This window comes from Triplophysa rosa, linkage group LG18, assembly GCF_024868665.1.
Source record: "Triplophysa rosa linkage group LG18, Trosa_1v2, whole genome shotgun sequence".
NCBI lineage: Eukaryota > Metazoa > Chordata > Actinopteri > Cypriniformes > Nemacheilidae > Triplophysa > Triplophysa rosa.
The window spans coordinates 15,703,000-15,722,596 of record NC_079907.1 but is presented as its reverse complement, the minus strand read 5'-3'; the positions used below and the strand labels follow the sequence as shown (position 1 = coordinate 15,722,596).

The following is a 19,597-nucleotide window of genomic DNA, read 5'->3' as shown; positions in this document are numbered from 1 at the left end:
TCAAATCGTAGTGACGTCACACACAGCGTTGATGCAGATCAGCTCTTAAGTTTGTTGACACGAGTGAAAGTGAGGGCAGGTCGCACGAGCATTTACTATAACGACGATGTCGATACAAGATTGTACGTTAACGAAATACTCCGAATACTCTGTTTATTGAGAAGCTCTACAGGCGCTACTGGTGAACAAGCAATCGCTGTACAAGAAGCAGTTTCGCCAGTAACTTTAACGTTACACGATATGGAAGGTTAGTCACACCATTACAATGAGATAATGTCCGTGTTTTAGAAATATCTTTAGGTTTAAACCATACGATTGTGTTTCGTTTTATTTCATTTGATGACTGTGAGTATTAATGAGTAAGTTATGTGTAGTTTAAGTGAATACACCGTGGGTTGTAACGTTAGTGACATGTTTAATGAAGCAAGTTCATATGTTTACATAGATTGACTGATTATAAGCATTATAAGTCGTTTCAGAGAGTACTTTTATTCTTTATTGTGGTTGTGGAGGTCTAATTTACCACATTATTTATATCAGCTGACGTAAAACCTAAAAGTAGAACGTTTATTACACTAATAGATTAAATTTCTAGATACAATTGTATAATATTGTAAAACATGTTTGTCAAAGTGTCTCCGAACCGAAGCGGTTACTTCATGGTCAAATGTGTTAGATAAGAGTGAGGGTGTAGTTTGACAAGCATATTTTGTTTACAATGGCAGAGATGTCCAAGTGTTTGAGATATTTGACAAAATTAGCTGCTTGACTGTTAAAGTCATATATTTCTGGCCTCTAGTGGTCATTTCTATTATTTGTAATTTCGCTTTCTCTGATTTTATTTTGTAGAGCAACAAACAAAAGGAAACAAAATGAAGGGTTCCTGTTTTAAGAGAGCATGGCGGGCTATAAAGGGCCACAGAAAGACCAAAGTGGTGCCTTTTGACCCGGATCCATCTGATCTACAGCCAGATCCAACTGTCCAGACACATTTAAGTGTTTTGGAGCCAGTGGTCGCACAGGACATACCTGTAGGTGATTTCTTCACTGGTTCCTGTAATCGGGAGCAAACACCTCTTGATGATCCTCAGCCTGGTCCATCTGGACTTCAGTCAGCAGCCCCTGAAGAACCTGCTGACCACCAACCAGGTCTATCTGACATGGAGCAAATAGCTTCAGATAGAATTTGGGATTGTTACCACCTTATTTATAGTCATATGAAAGCACAAAATGAGAAATGAATATTAAGTAAATTCACCTTTGGTGGCCCTGGTAGTTACTTTCATTTGACTGTTTAGTGATATATTTCTGGTATCTGCAGATAAGATCTATTATATTTACTTTCTCTTTCTTTGATTTTATTTTTTAGAACAACAAACAAAAGAAAACAAAAAGAAGAAGGGTAGCCGTGCCTGCTTCAAGAGAGCGTGGCGGAGTGTAAAGAGCACCTTCTCTCGCTTCCGAAAGAACAAAGTGGCTCCTTTTCCTTTACCGTCTGACCCGGATCCATCTGTCCAGACACATTTAAGTGTTTTGGAGCCAGTGGTCGCACAGGAAATACCTGTTGGTGATTTCTTCACTGTTTCCTGTAATCGGGAGCAAACACCTCTTGAAGATCCAGATGATCCTCAGCCTGGTCCATCTGGACCTCAGTCAGCAGCCCCTGAAGAACCTGCTGACCACCAACCAGGTCTGTCTGACATGGAGCAAATAGCTTCAGATAGAATTTGGGATTGTTTATAGTGATTGTCTAAATTAATACCTTATTTACATAAGATGAATTAGCTTAAGCACATTTAGAAATCATAATGGTAACAAAAACCTAAAAGTGAAAAGTGTATTTCATTAAGAGATTGTATAATATTATTGTACAACATGTCTGCCAGAGTGCCACTGTCACTGTTACTATACAGTAAAAATATGTTAGATAATAGTGAGGTGTAGTTTGATAAGCAGTTTATACTGTGGTGTTAACAACGGCTGTTTGAGAGATTTTACATTCAACAAATTGATATTTGACAAATTTAGTTTTTCTTTTTAAACGAATGCAAAGCGCAACTAACAAGGCTTCAAATGTGCTGCATGTTTTATCTGGGAGCCGTATCATATAAATCATATTATATCATGTAAAAGCACAAAATGAGAGATGAATATTAAATTAGCCTTCAGTGGCCCTGGTCATTACATTAATTTATTTGACAGTTGAGTGATATAAAAGATGTTACCAACAGATACTAGAAATATATGTCTTTCTGTTTCTTTGTTTTTATCTTTTAGAAGAACAATCAAAAGAAAACAAAAAGAAGAAGAAACACTTTTCCTGCTTTAAGAGAGCGTGGCGGGGTGTAAAGGGCACTTTCTCTCGCTCCCGAAAGAACAAAGTGGCACCTTTTCCTTCACCGTCTGACCCGGATCCATCTGATCTCCAGGCGGATCCATCTGATCTTCAGGCAGATCCATCTGTACTCGAGCCAACAGCTCTAGAAGAACCAGCTGATTCTCAACCAGCACGTGAGTATACTGAACAGTTTCACTTTCTTTCTGTTCTGCTCTTTATTGTTGGCTGGTTTGCTGGTTACCCTAATGTGTGTATTTATACATCAGACAATCATGATGCCTTTAATATGTTAAGTGTTATTCTGATGAAATAATATTTTTTATGATTTTCCTGCTGTTTCACTCATACTTGAACCCCTCTCTATTATATGAACATTATTTAAAGTGATAGTTCATCCAAAAATGAAAATGTTGTCATCATTTACTCACTGAATGATCCCGAATGATGATAACCAAACAGATCTCATCCCCCATTTATTACCATAGTAGGGAAAATAAATACTATGGGAGTCAATGGGGGATGAGATCTTTTTGGTTACTGATATTCTTCCAAATATCTTCCTTTGTGTTTATCAGAACAAAGAAATTCATACAGGTTTGGAACAATCTGAGGATGAGTAAATTAATTGTACTATTTACTATTTAATTAACTATCCCTTTAAAGGACTATTTTTTCTGAAAGTCACAAGCAGCACTGCTATTGGAGACAACAAGTATCTTATCTTATGCTGCTTTTGTATTTTTCAGGATCAGTTTCATCACTTTATGAATTGGGCCAAGTAATAGGAAAAGGCTACTTTGGCCTTGTGCGTGAGGGGATTCGCAAATCCGATGGCCAGAAGGTAGAAACACCTTTGCTATCAAACATGTCCCACTTTGTGTCCTAACCTAGAGATGCATGTTTAAATGAATTTACAGACCGTATAGTGTGATGTACTGCTGTACAGTGATTATTGTAATTTTTTGCCTTTTGCAGGTTGCCATCAAATTTGTGCCCGGGATCTTCTATTTTCGCTATAATATCGTGAGTCAACTGATCTAAAATGTCACAGTGGGGTCCAAAAATCTGGGACGATGTCAAATTAAGAGGAAATATCAAATATTATGTGCAATTTCTAGGTTACTAATCAAACCAGCAAATTTGAGACATTGACATGTAACAGAACAATTTTGTGACATTTTTTTAACAAAAACTATTCTTGTGTGTTGAAGCGGTTTGAAGCATTTCAAAAGCATACTGTGATGAAACATCAGCTCGAGTGCATGCTTATATTGAAAGGAGGACATAACAAATAAGATGTATATAAATTATTGTCTTTCAGTTGTTATGCTAAGAATATCAGTTAGAATAAAAAAATGCATTTCTCATATTGGTCTCAGAGTTTTAGACCCCACTGTATCTCAACACAAATGATTCATTGAAATTGAATATTTCCTATGGTCAGCTAACCTTTTTGACCCCTTTTTTACCAGCCTGGGTATTCCAAGCCTGTGTTCACGGAAGTGGCTCTAAATCTACAGCTACACAAACCTGAGAAATGCCCCTACATCGTGCAGATGTTAGACTGGTTTGAAAAAGAATCCTTGCACACCATGGTTATGGAATTCCCACATCCCTGCTTGAACTTGTTTGACTTTTTGGAGTGTAATTACGCGAGTGAAACACTGGCTCGTCATTTCATGAGGCAAGCAGTGATCGCAGCTCAACACTGGCTTGACCACGGTGTCAACCATGGTGACCTGTCATTGAACAACGTCCTGATCAATACGGAGACGATGGAGGTGAAAATTATAGACTTTGGATGCGGCAAGCTTATATCAACTACCAACAACCTAGACGAAGGATACTGTGGTGAGTTTCTGTGTTGCCATAGCATTAAGCCCAGATGTGATGACCCATTTACAAAAAATGTAGCCAAGCTTTGTGTTCCTTCAATTGCACACTACCAAAATTTACAGGAATGATGGTTGCACATTATTTTACAGTACGTGTACCTATAGTGTACTTACCTAAGAAAGTTCTGGGTAGTATAAGGTAACTACATGGTATAAGTTTAGGGGTAGGTTCAGGGTTAGTACCTAGTTATTACCCAGTTATTATATTTACATGTACATGGAAACAGGACTGTAAAATAAAGTGCTGCCGGGATGATTGATGCCATTATTCTGTGATTTGAATGATTTTTGGTAATGAAATGTTTTGCTCACTTCTTGCTTACGTTACAGACCCAGCTTATGCGGTTGCAGATACTGTCAATGGTTTGGGACAATTGCTGAAGGAAATCAATGCGTGCAATTCTTTTTATAATGTGGTTTTTCAAAGACAATACGACCCATTATCTGAAGGTAAGAGAACAGCAATAACAAAATATGATTGTTAAACGTAAACCAAGCTATAAAACATAAAGTACTTCATATTTCAGTAGCTACAATGACAATGTGTTATAAAGAACATGCATCTACTGTAGTACTCTTGCCCATACAGAATTGACAGACTTGATAGAACAGAGCACCTGCATCAACCTGGCAGACAGGCTCACATTAGATGAGTTCTTAGATCACAAGTGGTTCAAGCAGGGATGAAGGTCAGGTGTAGCTTTATTGAGAGTTCTGCTAAGTTCAGGTAAGAACCACCCCCTTCCGCTTTTAAGCTTTTCCTCTTTGAAGGTATGTTTTTTTTGGTCTAAACATTTTTAGAAGTAATAGTTGGTGTTTTACTAACTCGCATTTAATAATGCCTGAGAAGACAACTGCCTTATGATTACAGAATTAGAACCACACATTCGAACGCTTGGTGTGGACTGCAAGTATGATAATGTATTAATACTGTACCAGGCACATCCGAAACAGTCACAAACTTAGACAACGTAGAGTCAATGGGTGCGTTTATATTTGGCATTAACGTGCGATCTCGGTGATCCGAACAAGCAGATCAGATTTTCAGACAATCAGGACACAGCACGTTTACACTTGTCAAGTGGCTTCCACATCTGGATATCTGATCAAATTTCTATAGTTTCTTCACACAAGCTTTTGTACTTGAGCTGTGGCGGGTTTCACTCGCGCACACACACACACAACACATCATTTGTTTATTCATGTCACAGACACATAAAATAATCACATAAGTAGGCCGAAGTTACTATGATCAAAAGCGACCAGTTACATCATTCTCGTCTACCCAGGTGAAAAATAAGTTCACTAAAATACACTATATTTAAGTAGACTTAGTACACTTCCATATAATGTACTAAAAGTGTTCTATTTTCGCACACTAATTTTGTCCTTAATATACTAAAAAGCAGAATTTAGTAGTTGTTAAGATAAACTTAAGATCATCTAAGTGTACTCAACTGTGCTATTTTGAGACACCATGAAGTTGAACTAAAATGGGTAACACTTTACAATAAGGTGCTATTAGTTAACATTAGTAAATGCATTAGCTAACAATGAACAATTTCGTTTTTCAGCATTTATTAATCCTTGTTAATGTTAGTTCATGTCAATACAGCTATTCATGTTAGTTCATGGTGCATAATGTTAACAGTGACAACGTTTGATTTTAATAATGTATTTATAAATGCTGAAATTAACATGTAGTAATATTAATAAGTGCTGTAGAAGTATTGTTCGTTGTTAGTTCATGTTAGCTAATGCATTAAATAATTGTTAACAAATAGCACCTTATTGTAAAGTGTTACCCTTTTATAAATATACTTATGATTAATTTTAAGTATAATAGTAATATATTAAAATAATATACAAAATGTATTAACCCAGGTGACAAAAGTGCACTAAAATACACTTTATTTTAGTACATTTACGTATAATGTACTAAAAGTGTTCTATTTTCGCACACTAATTTGTCCTTAATATACTAAAAAGCAGAATTTAGTAGTTGTTAAGATAAACTTAAGATCATCTAAGTGTACTCAACTGTGCTATTTTGAGACACCATGAAGTTGAACTAAAATGTACTTTTAACATACTATCTCTGCATTTAAAAAATGTATTTAGTTACAACTTGAAGTACACTTAAAATTAATCATAAGTATATTTACAAATGTTTGAAGTATGATAGTAATATATTAAAATAATATACAAAATGTATTAACCCAGGTGAAAAAAATGCACTAAAATACACTTTATTTTAGTACATTTACGTATAATGTACTAAAAGTGCTCTATTTTCGCACACTAATTTGTCCTTAATATACTAAAAAGCAGTATTTAGTAGTTGTTAAGATAAACTTAAGATCATCTAAGTGTACTCAACTGTGCTATTTTGAGACACCATGAAGTTGAGCTAAAATGTACTTTTAACATACTATCTCTGCATTTAAAAAATGTNGCGTCTTAGAACTATCACGACTATGTTTCCCGAACAGCAGGCATCCACAAAAGCACCGCATTTATTGAGTTTTCTAATCGTCTGTTTGCGCAAGTATTATTATATTTGAAAACTATTATATTCAGTGGCTTCTCTTACTTTTCTTACTGATATTTAGTGCCAGTTTATTAGGAAGTGACGGTTGACTAGTTGGATGGAAACGGTGCTTATTCGCAAATTTTTATGCGGTATTCCAATTTTGCGCATAAGCTAAATTGGCAACTTTGGATGGAAACCCGGCTAGTGACAGGTTGTTGGAAAGCTGTTTTGTACTCATTTTATTCACAAGTTACCTGTCGTACGGTGCTGCTGCTTCCTGCCGGGAAAGAGAGACCTCGCGCTCCGGGGCAGCACTGGCGACATTTTCCCACTGAATGAAAGCTAAGGTTTATCCAAGAAGTCGCTAGATTTGTCGCTATGCGCTTCTTCTAAACAAAAGCCGCTGGAGGGCTCGTAAAAGTGATTAAATCAAAAGACAGACTTCCTAATTTAGAAACACTGTTTTGTGTGTGCACCTCCATGTGCGCGGGAGAGAGAAGCGCACGGCAGAATGAATATGGCGTAAACGCTGTTATGTGAAAATGTTTTCCTTGCCTGGGCCCCAAGCGGCATGGGCCCCTGGGCCGTGCCCATAATGCCATTGGATAATCCGGCCCTGTATGGCGTTATTATAATGACAAATGTCGCGAGCGCATTATTACAAGGCGAGAGCGCATTCTTGTCATACGAGCGCGCGAATCTCTCCGCTCGCACGCCGATTTCCTTTGCTCGTGCACAAAACTGGACGCGCGCTTTCAACTATACGCTGCTCTCTTATGAATTTTCTCTCCTCTCGCTCAGTGAGCGTGTGCGCACTCAAAATGCGTTCCGTGCGTCCACGAATCCTTTGGTACTCTTGCTCTCGAGAGGTCCTCCTGTGTGTTCCAGGCATTATAGGCTGTCAAAAGTAGTCAACCAATCAGGGATAGGCTTCCACGGCGGGCCAATGAAAATGCGACCTCTTAACTACAGTAGGCCTAATTGTTAAAAATGCTTGATGAAAGAGTTGTTTTTCGTGTTCTTTTCTACAAAAGTGTCATGTTAATGTGTAATTCTTGTAAAATAGTATATTGTAAATTGCTGAGTTTCATTCTTATAAAATCTTTTAATATATAAATCTTTTAATGAGTGGATTCTTGCGTGTGGGTAGGTGGGTGGATGGGGGGCACCATGAGGTCTTAATACGCCTCTGGATCCACCACGTTCTCAGGTAACAATTTTAATATATTTGATGCAACATTAATCAAATGTATATTAAATGAACGAAATTGTATATTATTAGCCCTGAACTTCTGGAACACTGAATGCAGAACACTTACATGCTGCTGAAAGCAATGCAAATAGGTATAGAATATTATATGATATTTCCAAATGCTCTGCATATGTATACCGTTACTATTATTTTAGAATAAAGCTAACTTAAGACACCAATCTAAATTGGTAATCATTTAGACTATTCGGTGCACCGATCTAAACTTCTGTGAACAGCCGAATAATACCGAACACCGAAATGGTTTTTGCATTTCTTCTATTTATTAAGTTTTTTCACTATTGCACAAACTGAATAGTCAAAATTTGCTTTTAAAAATTTGTCTTGCTTTTCAATAAAATACAATACAACTTAATATAAAATTGAGAAAAAAACATTAAACAATTAATAGCCTAATTCCTAAATGCTACTGTATACACACACATTAAGGCATCAATAGCTATAAATATATACTAGTTGATATTTAGGCTATGCAAAATGCATCTACAGACTGCTAGTTCTCTAATGACTGTTTTTGAGTGCGGGATGTACACTGTGTAACGTTGTATGTAAGAATATTGATCTTTAGAATAAACGTTCTAACTTAAATGACACCAAAATCTAACATTGTTCGGTAATCAATTTAGTACTATTTTGAGCAATATCTATGTTTAGTGTAGGACATGCATGAGGACCACATGAACTTGAGGGTGTTGGCCTGTTTTGTCTGAATAACATGGTAGTTAAACTGACGTTTATATGTAGCCTACAAAGCATCCTAATGCCCCGTTCATTTCTAATACACATTTGACTAATAATGTTGCATCAAATATATTAATATTGTTACCTGAGAACGTGGTGGATCCATCTTGCTTCGTTGAAAACGTCGAGTCACTTTCAACCAATAAGATGCCATGTAAGAGGTCGCGTTTTCATTGGCCCGCCGTGGAAGCCTATCCCTGATTGGTTGACTACTTTTGACAGCCTATAATGCCTGGAACACACAGGAGGACCTCTCGAGAGCAAGAGTACCAAAGGATTCGTGGACGCACGGCACGCATTTTGAGTGCGCACACGCTCACTGAGCGAGAGGAGAGAAAATTCATAAGAGAGCAGCGTATAATTGAAAGCGCGCGTCCAGTTTTGTGCACGAGCAAAGGAAATCGGCGTGCGAGCGGAGAGATTCGCGCGCTCGTATGACAAGAATGCGCTCTCGCCTTGTAATAATGCGCTCGCGACATTTGTCATTATAATAACGCCATAGCCCTGCATCTTCCCTACGCAGGCGAAAACTGTTTCTTGCAATAAACCGATGTGTACGGTTCTGTCTTGCGCTTACACTTTTGGCACGATTCTCTCACTAATTTGAGTTTGCAAGCGAGTTTACCTTCTTGTGACCAATCAAATGAGGTTCCTGATGACTCATCGTTTTCTCTTATCTGATTGGTTCAATAACGCGCCAGTCAAGCAGACATTAGACACTTTAATGCATGCACCCAGACGATCATAGATATCTCATTTGTACACGATTCTTTAAACATTAACCTGACTGACATGTGTTGAATTACTACTATATACCCTTACGAAAATTAAAAAATAATTGTTTAACCACAGTAAAACTGGGTTTGCCAATGGTAATCCTAACACCATGGTTGCTACTACAAAAACATGGTTAATTTCATAAGGATAGAAATTCTGTACATCATGAAAATGTGCTTAAACCATTGAACTGATGCTACAATCTATAATTAAAACTGTTAATTCCAAATGTATGAGAATTTACACTGTAATTTGAATTGTCTCTTAAGGATTTGATGATGGATGCTGTATTGGATAGGCTTCATTTGCGACTGTCCAACCTGCTTAGTCCACAACCAATTGATTAAGACTTATTGGAGTTTAGGTTTTCCCAGGATTTAGCATACTATGCATATTAGCTATGCACATTTTATAAATTTCCTGCATAAATAGTTTAAAAATATAAAAACGTGTTGAGAATTTGAGTCACCCAAATCTCAGCTATTTGCAGTAAATTATGGCTTCTGGTGATGTTGGGAAGAAGCACTGCATAAACGCGAGACCTAGAAACTTGGTATTAACTGTTTTAATTGTAGATTGTATAATTATAGTTCATGGTTTAAGCAGATTTACATGATGTATAGAATTTATAGCACTGATAATTCAATACATTTTAAACAAGATTTTCTTTCCAAGACACCAGCTAAGAATTCAGTATCAACACATGTCAATAAGCTAAATGATTAAAGAATCGTATATATTAAGTATTAGATATCTATGATCGTCTGGGTGCATGCATTAAAGTGTCTGATGTCTGCTTGATTGGCGCGTTATTGAACCAATCAGATAAGAGAAAACGATGAGTCATCAGGAACCTCATTTGATTGGTCACAAGAAGGTAGCCCTGCCTCCCCTTCACGCTTGCAAACTCAATTTAGTGAGAGAATCGTGCCAAAAGTGTAAGCGCGAGACGGAACCGTAAACATCGGTTTATTGCAAGAAACAGTTTTCGCCTGCGTAGGCAAGACGTTTGGAACAGATTTATTTTACATACACAAAGACAGGTTTTGCGCGATGAATCCGTTTTGCAGTTCATAACACCATTGTTTTTCCACGCACACATCTGTTTACAGACTCGCAATGCTTTTGGCCGTATTTCAGCGCAAAAAACGTGCCAAAGGTGTAAGCGTGGAAAAACGGAGGTCAGAAGAATACAGATCATAATTATTTGACGTAATATGAAGTTGCCATTTCACAACACATGAATTACGCTTACGAAAAAAGATACAATGCTGCAAAACTTGTTTTCATTCTTTTCGATTTACACCTTTACAAAACTTTTTTGCGAATGCAAATTTATTTTACGCTTGCAATGTCACGTACGCTTTTACAAATGTTATCCTGCGCATGCAAATCTTTTTGGCACGTTTTAACTTCATAGAGACACGTCTGACTTTAAAACTGCGTACCTCGCGCTGCACAGAGAGACACGTGTGACTTTCAAACTGCGCACCTCGTGCAGTACGGAGAGACACGTGTGACTTTAAAACTGCGCATCTCGTGCTGCACGAAGAGACGCATTCACGGTGAACCACGTCTGACATTTGAAACTGCGCATCTTATGCTGCACGGAGAGACGCATCTAAAACGGTAATTTTAAAAGGGAAGAAGACGCGCTTGATTTGTAACTGCGCAGCTCGAAAGTGACGTCACAGACCAACTAATCGATAATGAAATTCCTTGACAACGAATTTCATTATCGATTATTATCGATTTTATCGATTAGTTGTTGCAGCCCTAGTTCCTAGTTGTCAGTGTAATTGCTATTGCCTAGATAAATATTTTTATTTGTGTATATCGCTGCATACTTTCACCAACGTATGTGTGGGAATCACTTCTGTGTTGTGACGACGGAACTGTCCCGGTAAAGTTTGGTGTAAAACAATCCAGCTCCCTGGCCTGAGCCTGTTATATAACACATACAAATAGTTGTACTTTAATACAACATGAGTAGTTAGTACCTTGAACACAATAACTTTGACTGTAGTCTTTTGATATTTTGATAATAACTTGATGACGCTTTCTCATGTCTCGTCGTAAATTCTTCATCGCTAAGCGGCGCGAGACCAAGTAATTAGTGTAGCATACAGCCCCATCTGCTGGTGTAAATAATCACTACATGGTTGCTCTGATACTCTGCGGGATATGTTGATTGGGCTTTTTCAGTGTATTTTCTCGTTGTTTTGGACGTGCTGTAAAACGAAAACATGATGACATCTTTGTCTTGTGTCAGCTGCCGTAGGGCTTCGAAAGGGAGGGTTGGAGTGAGCCGTTGTTTGCAATTCATGACCTCACCGCTAGATGCCGCTAAATATCTCAAACTACACCTTTAATACTTATTAAAAAAGAAAATATTCCATGTATCAGGAAATATATTGAGGGTACTAAAGACAGCATTGTTTGGTTATACTACAGCATCTGTTTATTGTTATGGTCTAGACGCTGCTGCTGACTGTCATTGACGTGATGAAGTTGGAAAAGCTTGAGTTCGGAGGCATCCAGGGGAAATCTCTCAGTCAGCAGGTCCAGTGGTTACATGAGGAATTCTTGGAGACCTATAAAATATTCTCAGAGAAGACATATGACTGTCTTGATGTTAGTAATGTGGTAAGTAAAAACTTCTCAAAATCACAACAAAAAACAAAGGGTTGATGATCCTTTAAGAAAACGTGTTTCTTTGTAGGAGTTCGAGGCCGATTTCATGAAGTTCCAGAACAAGGTCGATGATGCTGACTGGCGCTTGGGTGCAATCTTTTGTCGTGATTTTGATGATGCTTCTGATTTGGAGCATGCATTCAAGGTGAGTGATGCAGTAGCTGTCGAAATAGAATTATGTTCCAAAAGCCTTTTTTGGTGTGGAGCTGCACTCATTTTCCAAGTAATAACAAAGACTTTAGATGCTGTACGAATTGAATGCTGGTTTTATGTTCTTAATAAGTTATACTGTAGGTATCTGCACATTATCCAGTACCAACCAGGAATGCAGCCAAATTGTTAAACTGGAAAGCACATCTCCCAAGATTTATGATCTTTAACATAGTTTAGATGGAATTCTACATTTTAAAAATATTTGATGTATATAATATTTTTGTAGTCAGTTGTACTTGATACATTTTTGCATCACTGGTCTTTTTGCATACTGTACAGTACCTTGCAATTTATGTAGTAAACCAGTAAAGTAAGTTCGCCAAAAGTGAAAATGATAATTTTACTCTCATGACATCCCAAATGTACAGTATATGACTTTTCAGCAGAACACAAAGATTTCTATTAAAATATTTCTGACTTTATGTACACACAACCTCCTGAACACGTGTGGGGGGAGGGGGGTTGGTGGGAACTAAAGCACGAGCACACAATACATCATCGCATTATCCCTGCATAACTGTTGATTCACTATAAGTTTGTGTTGTTTACCTTATGCACGTACGCACCGATTGCCAACAAAACACAGCTGAACTTTGCGAACGAAGGAGTAAAGTTAAAAAAAGCAGAAGCTAAAACACACAGCTCCATTTCTTTTATTAATGAAAAAAGTACATCATGTCACCTTGCAGATGCCGAACAATTCATCCACAGTCCTGTACTTGCATACTACCAAATAACAGCTGCGAGGCATTATATAATCTTTCTTTGAAGAGCTGATTCGCGTTTATTAACCAATGACATTTAAGGAAATCTCGACTCATCCTAAAATGCTTAATCCAACCAGTGTCACTGTAACGTATTTTAAAACACATCGTATGTACAGTAGGACAGTGTTAATTTTGACAGCAAATTTTGATTTAGTTTTAATCATAGTCTTTTGACGAAAATGCAATTTAGTTTTAGTCACATTTTAGTCATCCCCATCATTGTAGTTTTAGTCTAGTTTTAGTCGACGAAATATGAAAAACAATTTAGTCGAATAAATATACATTGTATTTAGTCTACTAAAATCTAAGGTTTAAATCATTTACTTGGCGTAATTAAATGATCCATACAAAGATTCAACTGTTTTGACATAATTTTCTACACCTTAGAATGAAATTAAACCAGGTCATTACCTTTATTTTTCAGAAACGTTCAGTAACTAGATTTGCATTGTTGGAACACAGAATATTAGACCATGAACGACATGTTCCAGTTCATTCAATCCCATTTGACTCAATTGACTCGTTAAGTAGGGCGTGTTCATTCAACCAATGAAACGCTCTGACAGGGCTCACACTCAAAGGCTATTGGCTCATGGCATGCCTCTTTGAAGAAAGAGCTGCACTGTCTTTGCTTGAGACGGCAATGAATGAGAAATAGCTTTCATATAAATTGTATTACATTTCTTTAGTCATGCAAACATGTTACATATTTGGTTGGAATGTACAGTTTGACTCACTTCATCACTTCTATAATCAGTAGAGGACAGCGCTGGTTTCTTTTGGCTGACTTTATGTTGCATTTCACGTTATGCAGCAGCTCGTGTTAAGTTAACATTGGCATATAAAAACGTTTGAGCTTGCCTTCGTAATGTATTTCTGGGTGACTCGCCTGCAGTCGCGCTTCAAGTTTGCGGCATTTTACCGGCGATCGTGAAGGAAAATAGACGCTTTGTAAACCGTGTGGAGACACAGAATATACTGTATGTCTGTGTTCTCTTTCATCATCTTGTTTCGAGATCCACCTATGGGAAGGGCATCCGTACCTGACCTCTGCAGAAGCATCTAATTGCACCAAGTCTGGCTAGACAGACAGAAGCGCGCAGCCAATGCCAGGTAAGGCCCCACCCCCTTACCTGAGCGAATATAAGGTCTGCTTGCGCTGCTGTTCCTCAGTTGTCATTCGCTTCTCGCGATCTCTGCTTTAACACAGTTCGGTTGGATTTTTCGCTGCTCACTGTGTGTCTTCAGGAGGACATATCGTCTGATCAGCCTCCGCTAGACGTGACAGTCGTCTATTCAGCCAGGTTAGCTGTGTTTTTTTTTCTAGGCATCCTGAGCCGCCCACGCTCATGCTTTTTTCACCTGCTCCCCCTTTACTTTCCACGGCTGCCCGCCACGGATATTAACGAGTTTTTCGCTCTCTAAATCTGCCACTGCTCCCGGGACCAGCTCATCACGGGCCTGCCCGGCCGCGTGCGGGGCTCTCATCGCAGCTAAGGACTCTCACGAGTTCTGCGTGGTCTGCTTGGGCCTCAAGCATGCGGAAGAGGCTTTGGAGAACCCGGAGCATTGCAGCCATTGCCTTGTGCTGCCGAAAAAGCTCCTGCGGCGTCGACTCAAAGTTGCCGCTACCCAGTGTATCGAGCTCGGCCTTTCTGACTCGGATGGGGGACACGGTGACGGCGACGCACCTCCGGGGGCCTCCCGGGGCGTGACGTCGCTTCATTGGGCTGACCTGCCTAATCCTGCGTTCCCCGAAGAGGATATCTTCGCGGGCAACCTCCCGTTCGCCGATGAACCGGCTGGTTCCGGCGATGAAGACGACGCGGGCCTTCTTGGGGTCTCAGAGGACGAGGAGCCCATCCCACTCTCTGGTTTTTACCAGGCTAACCCCCCCGCGGCCTTACCCCAGTCCATCCTCCTGGACGTGTGCGAACGAGCGGCCGCTCACCTTAACATTCCGTGGCCGGCTCCGCAGAGCGCCACCGACCAGGAGAGGGATGTGTATGATGGGAAAGTGCTGGGTCCCCCGCCCGGCCCGAGGAAACAACTCTTCCCTGTCCTGCCAGCGTGCGCGAAGCACGTGAGGCACTACTGGAGCGACCCGCTGAACCTCAAACACGGTCTCGCGGGTCTGGAGGTGAAAGACATGGCGGCTCTCGGCTTGGGTGATCCCCCCGCTGTCGAGCCGTCGATCACCAGGCATCTCAACCCCGTCCAGGGCGGGCTGCTCACCCCTCCGAAGCCGGTCTTGCCGGGCAAAATGGACCGTTTTTCTGCCTCTGTTCATCAGGCCGCTTATAAATCCTCGGCCTTGGCTGTCAGGGCTCTCAATGTTTCGTCCCTGCTTTCCGCTTACCAGGCAGAAATTTTGGAGGATTTGGGGCAGCAGCTGGACAAAGGATCCCCCTCGCCAACCTTGTGGAAGGAGATCCTTACGGTCAATGACCTCGTCCTCCGCAATGCTCGGCAGGCTGTCCAAGCTTGCGGGCACTCCATGGCGCTTTCTGTAGTGGGGGAGCGTGCTCTCTGGCTGAACCTGTCGGGACTCCCTGACAGCGAGAAGAGGCGCGTTGCGGGCGCTCCGGTCGAGCCTGGCCAGGCTCTCTTCGGTCCCGCCGTGGCTTTGATGCAGCAACGGTGCGACGACAAAAAGAAAGAGGACGAGGCTTTCAAGTTGTGCCTCCCTAAGAAAGCTGCTCCGCGTCAGTTGCCCACTGCGAGTTTGCCTAACCCCCCGTCACGGTGCGAAACCCGCATCATAGCAGGGAGAAACCGCGCAACAAACCCCCTCCACGGCAGAGTAACCCACCCTCTGCTAAACCCTGGGGAAGAACGTCTCCCGCCGCGGCTGGGAAACCCCCCAACCCAACCCCGACCGACTCTAAACGCAAGCGGCTGGCCTGATGTCCGACCATTGGGGACAGAGAGTCCTCGTTTACGAGCCACAAGCCCATCGGACTCTCCTTCTGTCCCAGAGCCCCTGTCCAAAAGACGGAGGTTTTCTCGCGGAGGGGCCGGCCAGGGTTCCCAGCCCGTGCGTTCAGTGGCCGCTGTGTTTCCTCCCCCCACGTTCAGGGGGTCGGTTGCGAGGGAATGTGGTCAAACAGTGTCACCACACAGCACACACATTGTTCCCCTCACCCAACTAATAAAGGCTTCGGCCCCGGTGTTCCCCAACACCAAACACACAAAAAACACAATGAAACAAACGAATCTATTGAATTCGTTTCAGGGAGAGTACGTCTCTCTGCAGAGAGAGAACATCTTTCTACATCCACGCATGCCGCCCCTAGTGTGTCCGCTAGATGGCGCCATTGCATCGCAAAGGAGCCAACAGAGCGTATGCGAGGATTTCGGTGCTTCACTGGCCCCGGTGGGGACGCTCGCGATTTACGAGTCCGCCTGGCAGACTGTTGCGCCTCCAGAGTGGGTGATGCGAACAATTATGCAGGGTTACAGACTGCAGTTTGTAATGAAACCCCCGCTTTTCAACGGCGTTCTCTCTTCTGGAGGAGAGCTCCGCTCATATTCTGAAAGACGAAATCTCTTCTCTCTTAATGAAGGGAGCGATTCAGGTGGTACCTCCCAGCCTGATAAGTCAAGGGTTTTATTCCCGTTATTTCCTGGTCCCAAAGAAGGACGGCTCTCTCCGCCCCATCTTGGACCTCCGAATGTTGAACAAACATTTGAGGAAATACAATTTCAGAATGTTAAACCACGGCACTCTGGCCCGCGCCATAAAACAGAACGACTGGTTCACGTCGGTCGATCTCAAGGATGCTTTTTTCCACATAAGCATTTATCCGCCACACAGGAAGTTTCTTCGTTTCGCCTATCTAGGCATATGTTACGAATTCACTGTTCTTCCTTTCGGGCTCTCACTCAGCCCTCAGACTTTTTGTCTGTGTACGGAGGCGAGCTTGGCTCCCCTGAGAATGTCAGGTCTGCGGATTTTGACATACATAGACGATTGGCTCATCGTGGCCGAATCGGAAGAGAAAGTGCTGCGGGACACCTGCAGCGTGCTTACACACATCACATCTCTCGGGTTCAGGGTGAATGTGACCAAAAGCAATTTTACACCCAGCCAGAGTGTGATTTTCCTGGGCTTGGAGCTGAGCTCGGTCTCCATGCGAGCGCGTCTCTCCCAGGAGCGCGTCCTCTCTCTAATGAGCTGCGTGTCGCAGTTCAGAGAGGGGGCGAGAGTGCAGTATCGCACATGCCTCAGATTGCAGGGTCTTATGGCTTCAGCTATCCAAGTTTTGCCGCTGGGACTTCTGCGAATGAGAGCATTCATGAAATGGGTTTTGTCACTACATTTCAGCCCGGTACGCGATCTCTGCCGCTCTGTGACAGTGACGCGCGCCTGCACGGCAGCTCTTCGCCACTGGAGAGACGCGGACTTTTACGCACAGGGGACCCGTTTGGGAACGGTAGTGATGCGGAAAGTTGTGACGACAGATGCGTCCCTAACAGGCTGGGGTGCCACCCAGGAGGGCAGAGTGGTGAACGGTGTGTGGCCGAGCATACTACGTTCAGCACACATAAATTATTTAGAGCTCCTGACCATATGGAAAGCTCTGAATTATTTTCTGCCTCGCCTGCTAGGACATCATGTGCTCGTACGCTGCGACAATACCACAGCAGTCGCGTATATCAATCGGCAGGGCGGCTTACGCTCACCGAAACTTCACGCTCTAGCTCACAAGCTTTTGGTGTGGAGCGGGCGGTTTTTCCTGTCGTTACGCGCGACTCATGTTCCAGGTATTCTGAACAGAGGTGCGGACCTTCTGTCGAGGGGGAACCCACTCTACGGAGATTGGCGCCTCCACCCTCAGATAGTGGGCATGATATGGAGAAGATTCGGACAGGCAACCGTAGATCTATTCGCCTCGCGCGAAAACAACCATTGTCCTATGTTCTTCTCGCTAAAGGACTCGGATGCGCCCCTCGGGGTGGACGCACTGGCCCACCCATGGCCCAAGCTGCTGCTGTATGCTTTTCCTCCTCTGTGCCTGATAATTCCCACACTGGCCAGAGTGAGAGAGAAGGGCCTGTCTCTCCTTCTAATAGCTCCCAGGTGGCCCAAAGCACCGTGGCTGGCAGAGATAATCCCTCTGTTATACGCCCAGCCGTGGCGCCTCCCCCTCCGCACAGACCTATTGTCTCAGGCGAACGGGGAAATTTATCACCCACACCCGGACAGGGTGGCTCTCTGGGTCTGGCCCGTGAGAAGTCAAACTTAAACGCGCTGGGGCTTCACCCGCGTGTGGTTGCCACTATACAAAATGCCAGGGCCGTTTCTACACGGTCCTTGTATGGTTGTAAGTGGCAAGTGTTTGAAGAGTGGTGTGATGGGCGCAGTCTCACATCATATCAGTGCTCAGTTCCTGATATTTTGTGTTTCTTACAGGACCTTATGGTATATGGTATAACTTATGGTAATATTTTCGTCTCGTTTTTATTAGTTGACGAAAATGTCAGTATATTTTTATTACAGTTTTCGTTATCATGCATTCATTTTTATTTAGTTTTCGTCTCGTTTTCGTCAGTGAAAACATGTCGTTAACAAATACTTTTCTTCGTAATTTTTGTCAACGAAATTAACACTGCAGTAGGACAACATTTTGTCAAAGTTAGCATCATTGTTTGTTGTGACATTGTATAAAGTTTTGTTAAAACTTCACTATTTCCTCTAAAAAGTAGTTTTGGATGTAGTTGGTGGAAAACATTTTTTTTTTGAACTCCACTTTATGAATTACAATGCACAGAATATTTCAAAGAGACTCTGCTTGGCAGGTTTTGGACATGTTTGGCAGTCTGTTGGAACGACCCCTGATAGCAGCCAAAGCTCAGTCAAGATATCCGATACTGATCACAATGTTTGACAATGAACTGGAATGTTGCAGAAGACTCTTCAAAAGCCAGATACAGATGGAGGAATCCCAGGGTGAGGTCTTCATCTTTATTACCAATAAATAACATCCTCAATGCTTTAGTGAAAGTACAGCCTGCCACGTTTGTTATTCATTTAAGTTTTTATTTGAGTATATCTTCACTGTTGGCTGGTTATTGATCTTCCAGGTTATATGCCCATCTCAAAGAACATGCCTGCTGTTGCTGGAGGCCTGAAATTCGTCCAGCAATTGCAGGAACGCATACAGAATCCTTATAATAACTTCCGATTCATCAATCACCCGTAAATATTTTATGATTCTTTGAGTTTGCATAGAGGCTTGATCGAAAAGCACTGGACAATGTAGTTTTATAACTGTTTTATTTGTGTTTTAATAGATGTATGGAGTCTGTGGATGGAAAGGAAATGATCCAGAAATACAATGAGTTGGTGCAGCTACTTAAACGGTC

The 19,597-nt window shown here is 41.6% G+C and overlaps 1 protein-coding gene across 1 annotated transcript in view; it reads left to right on the top strand.

The window, feature by feature from the left end:
- The window catches only part of dnah9 (dynein, axonemal, heavy chain 9), a 164,339-nt gene that overhangs the window by 23,597 nt on the left and 121,145 nt on the right, over positions 1-19,597 (top strand). The window contains exons 7-11 of the mRNA XM_057359459.1: positions 12,033-12,200; positions 12,277-12,393; positions 19,031-19,181; positions 19,316-19,430; positions 19,526-19,594. Coding sequence (XP_057215442.1) covers positions 12,033-12,200; positions 12,277-12,393; positions 19,031-19,181; positions 19,316-19,430; positions 19,526-19,594 — 620 coding nt within the window. The remainder of the gene's footprint in view (positions 1-12,032; positions 12,201-12,276; positions 12,394-19,030; positions 19,182-19,315; positions 19,431-19,525; positions 19,595-19,597) is intronic.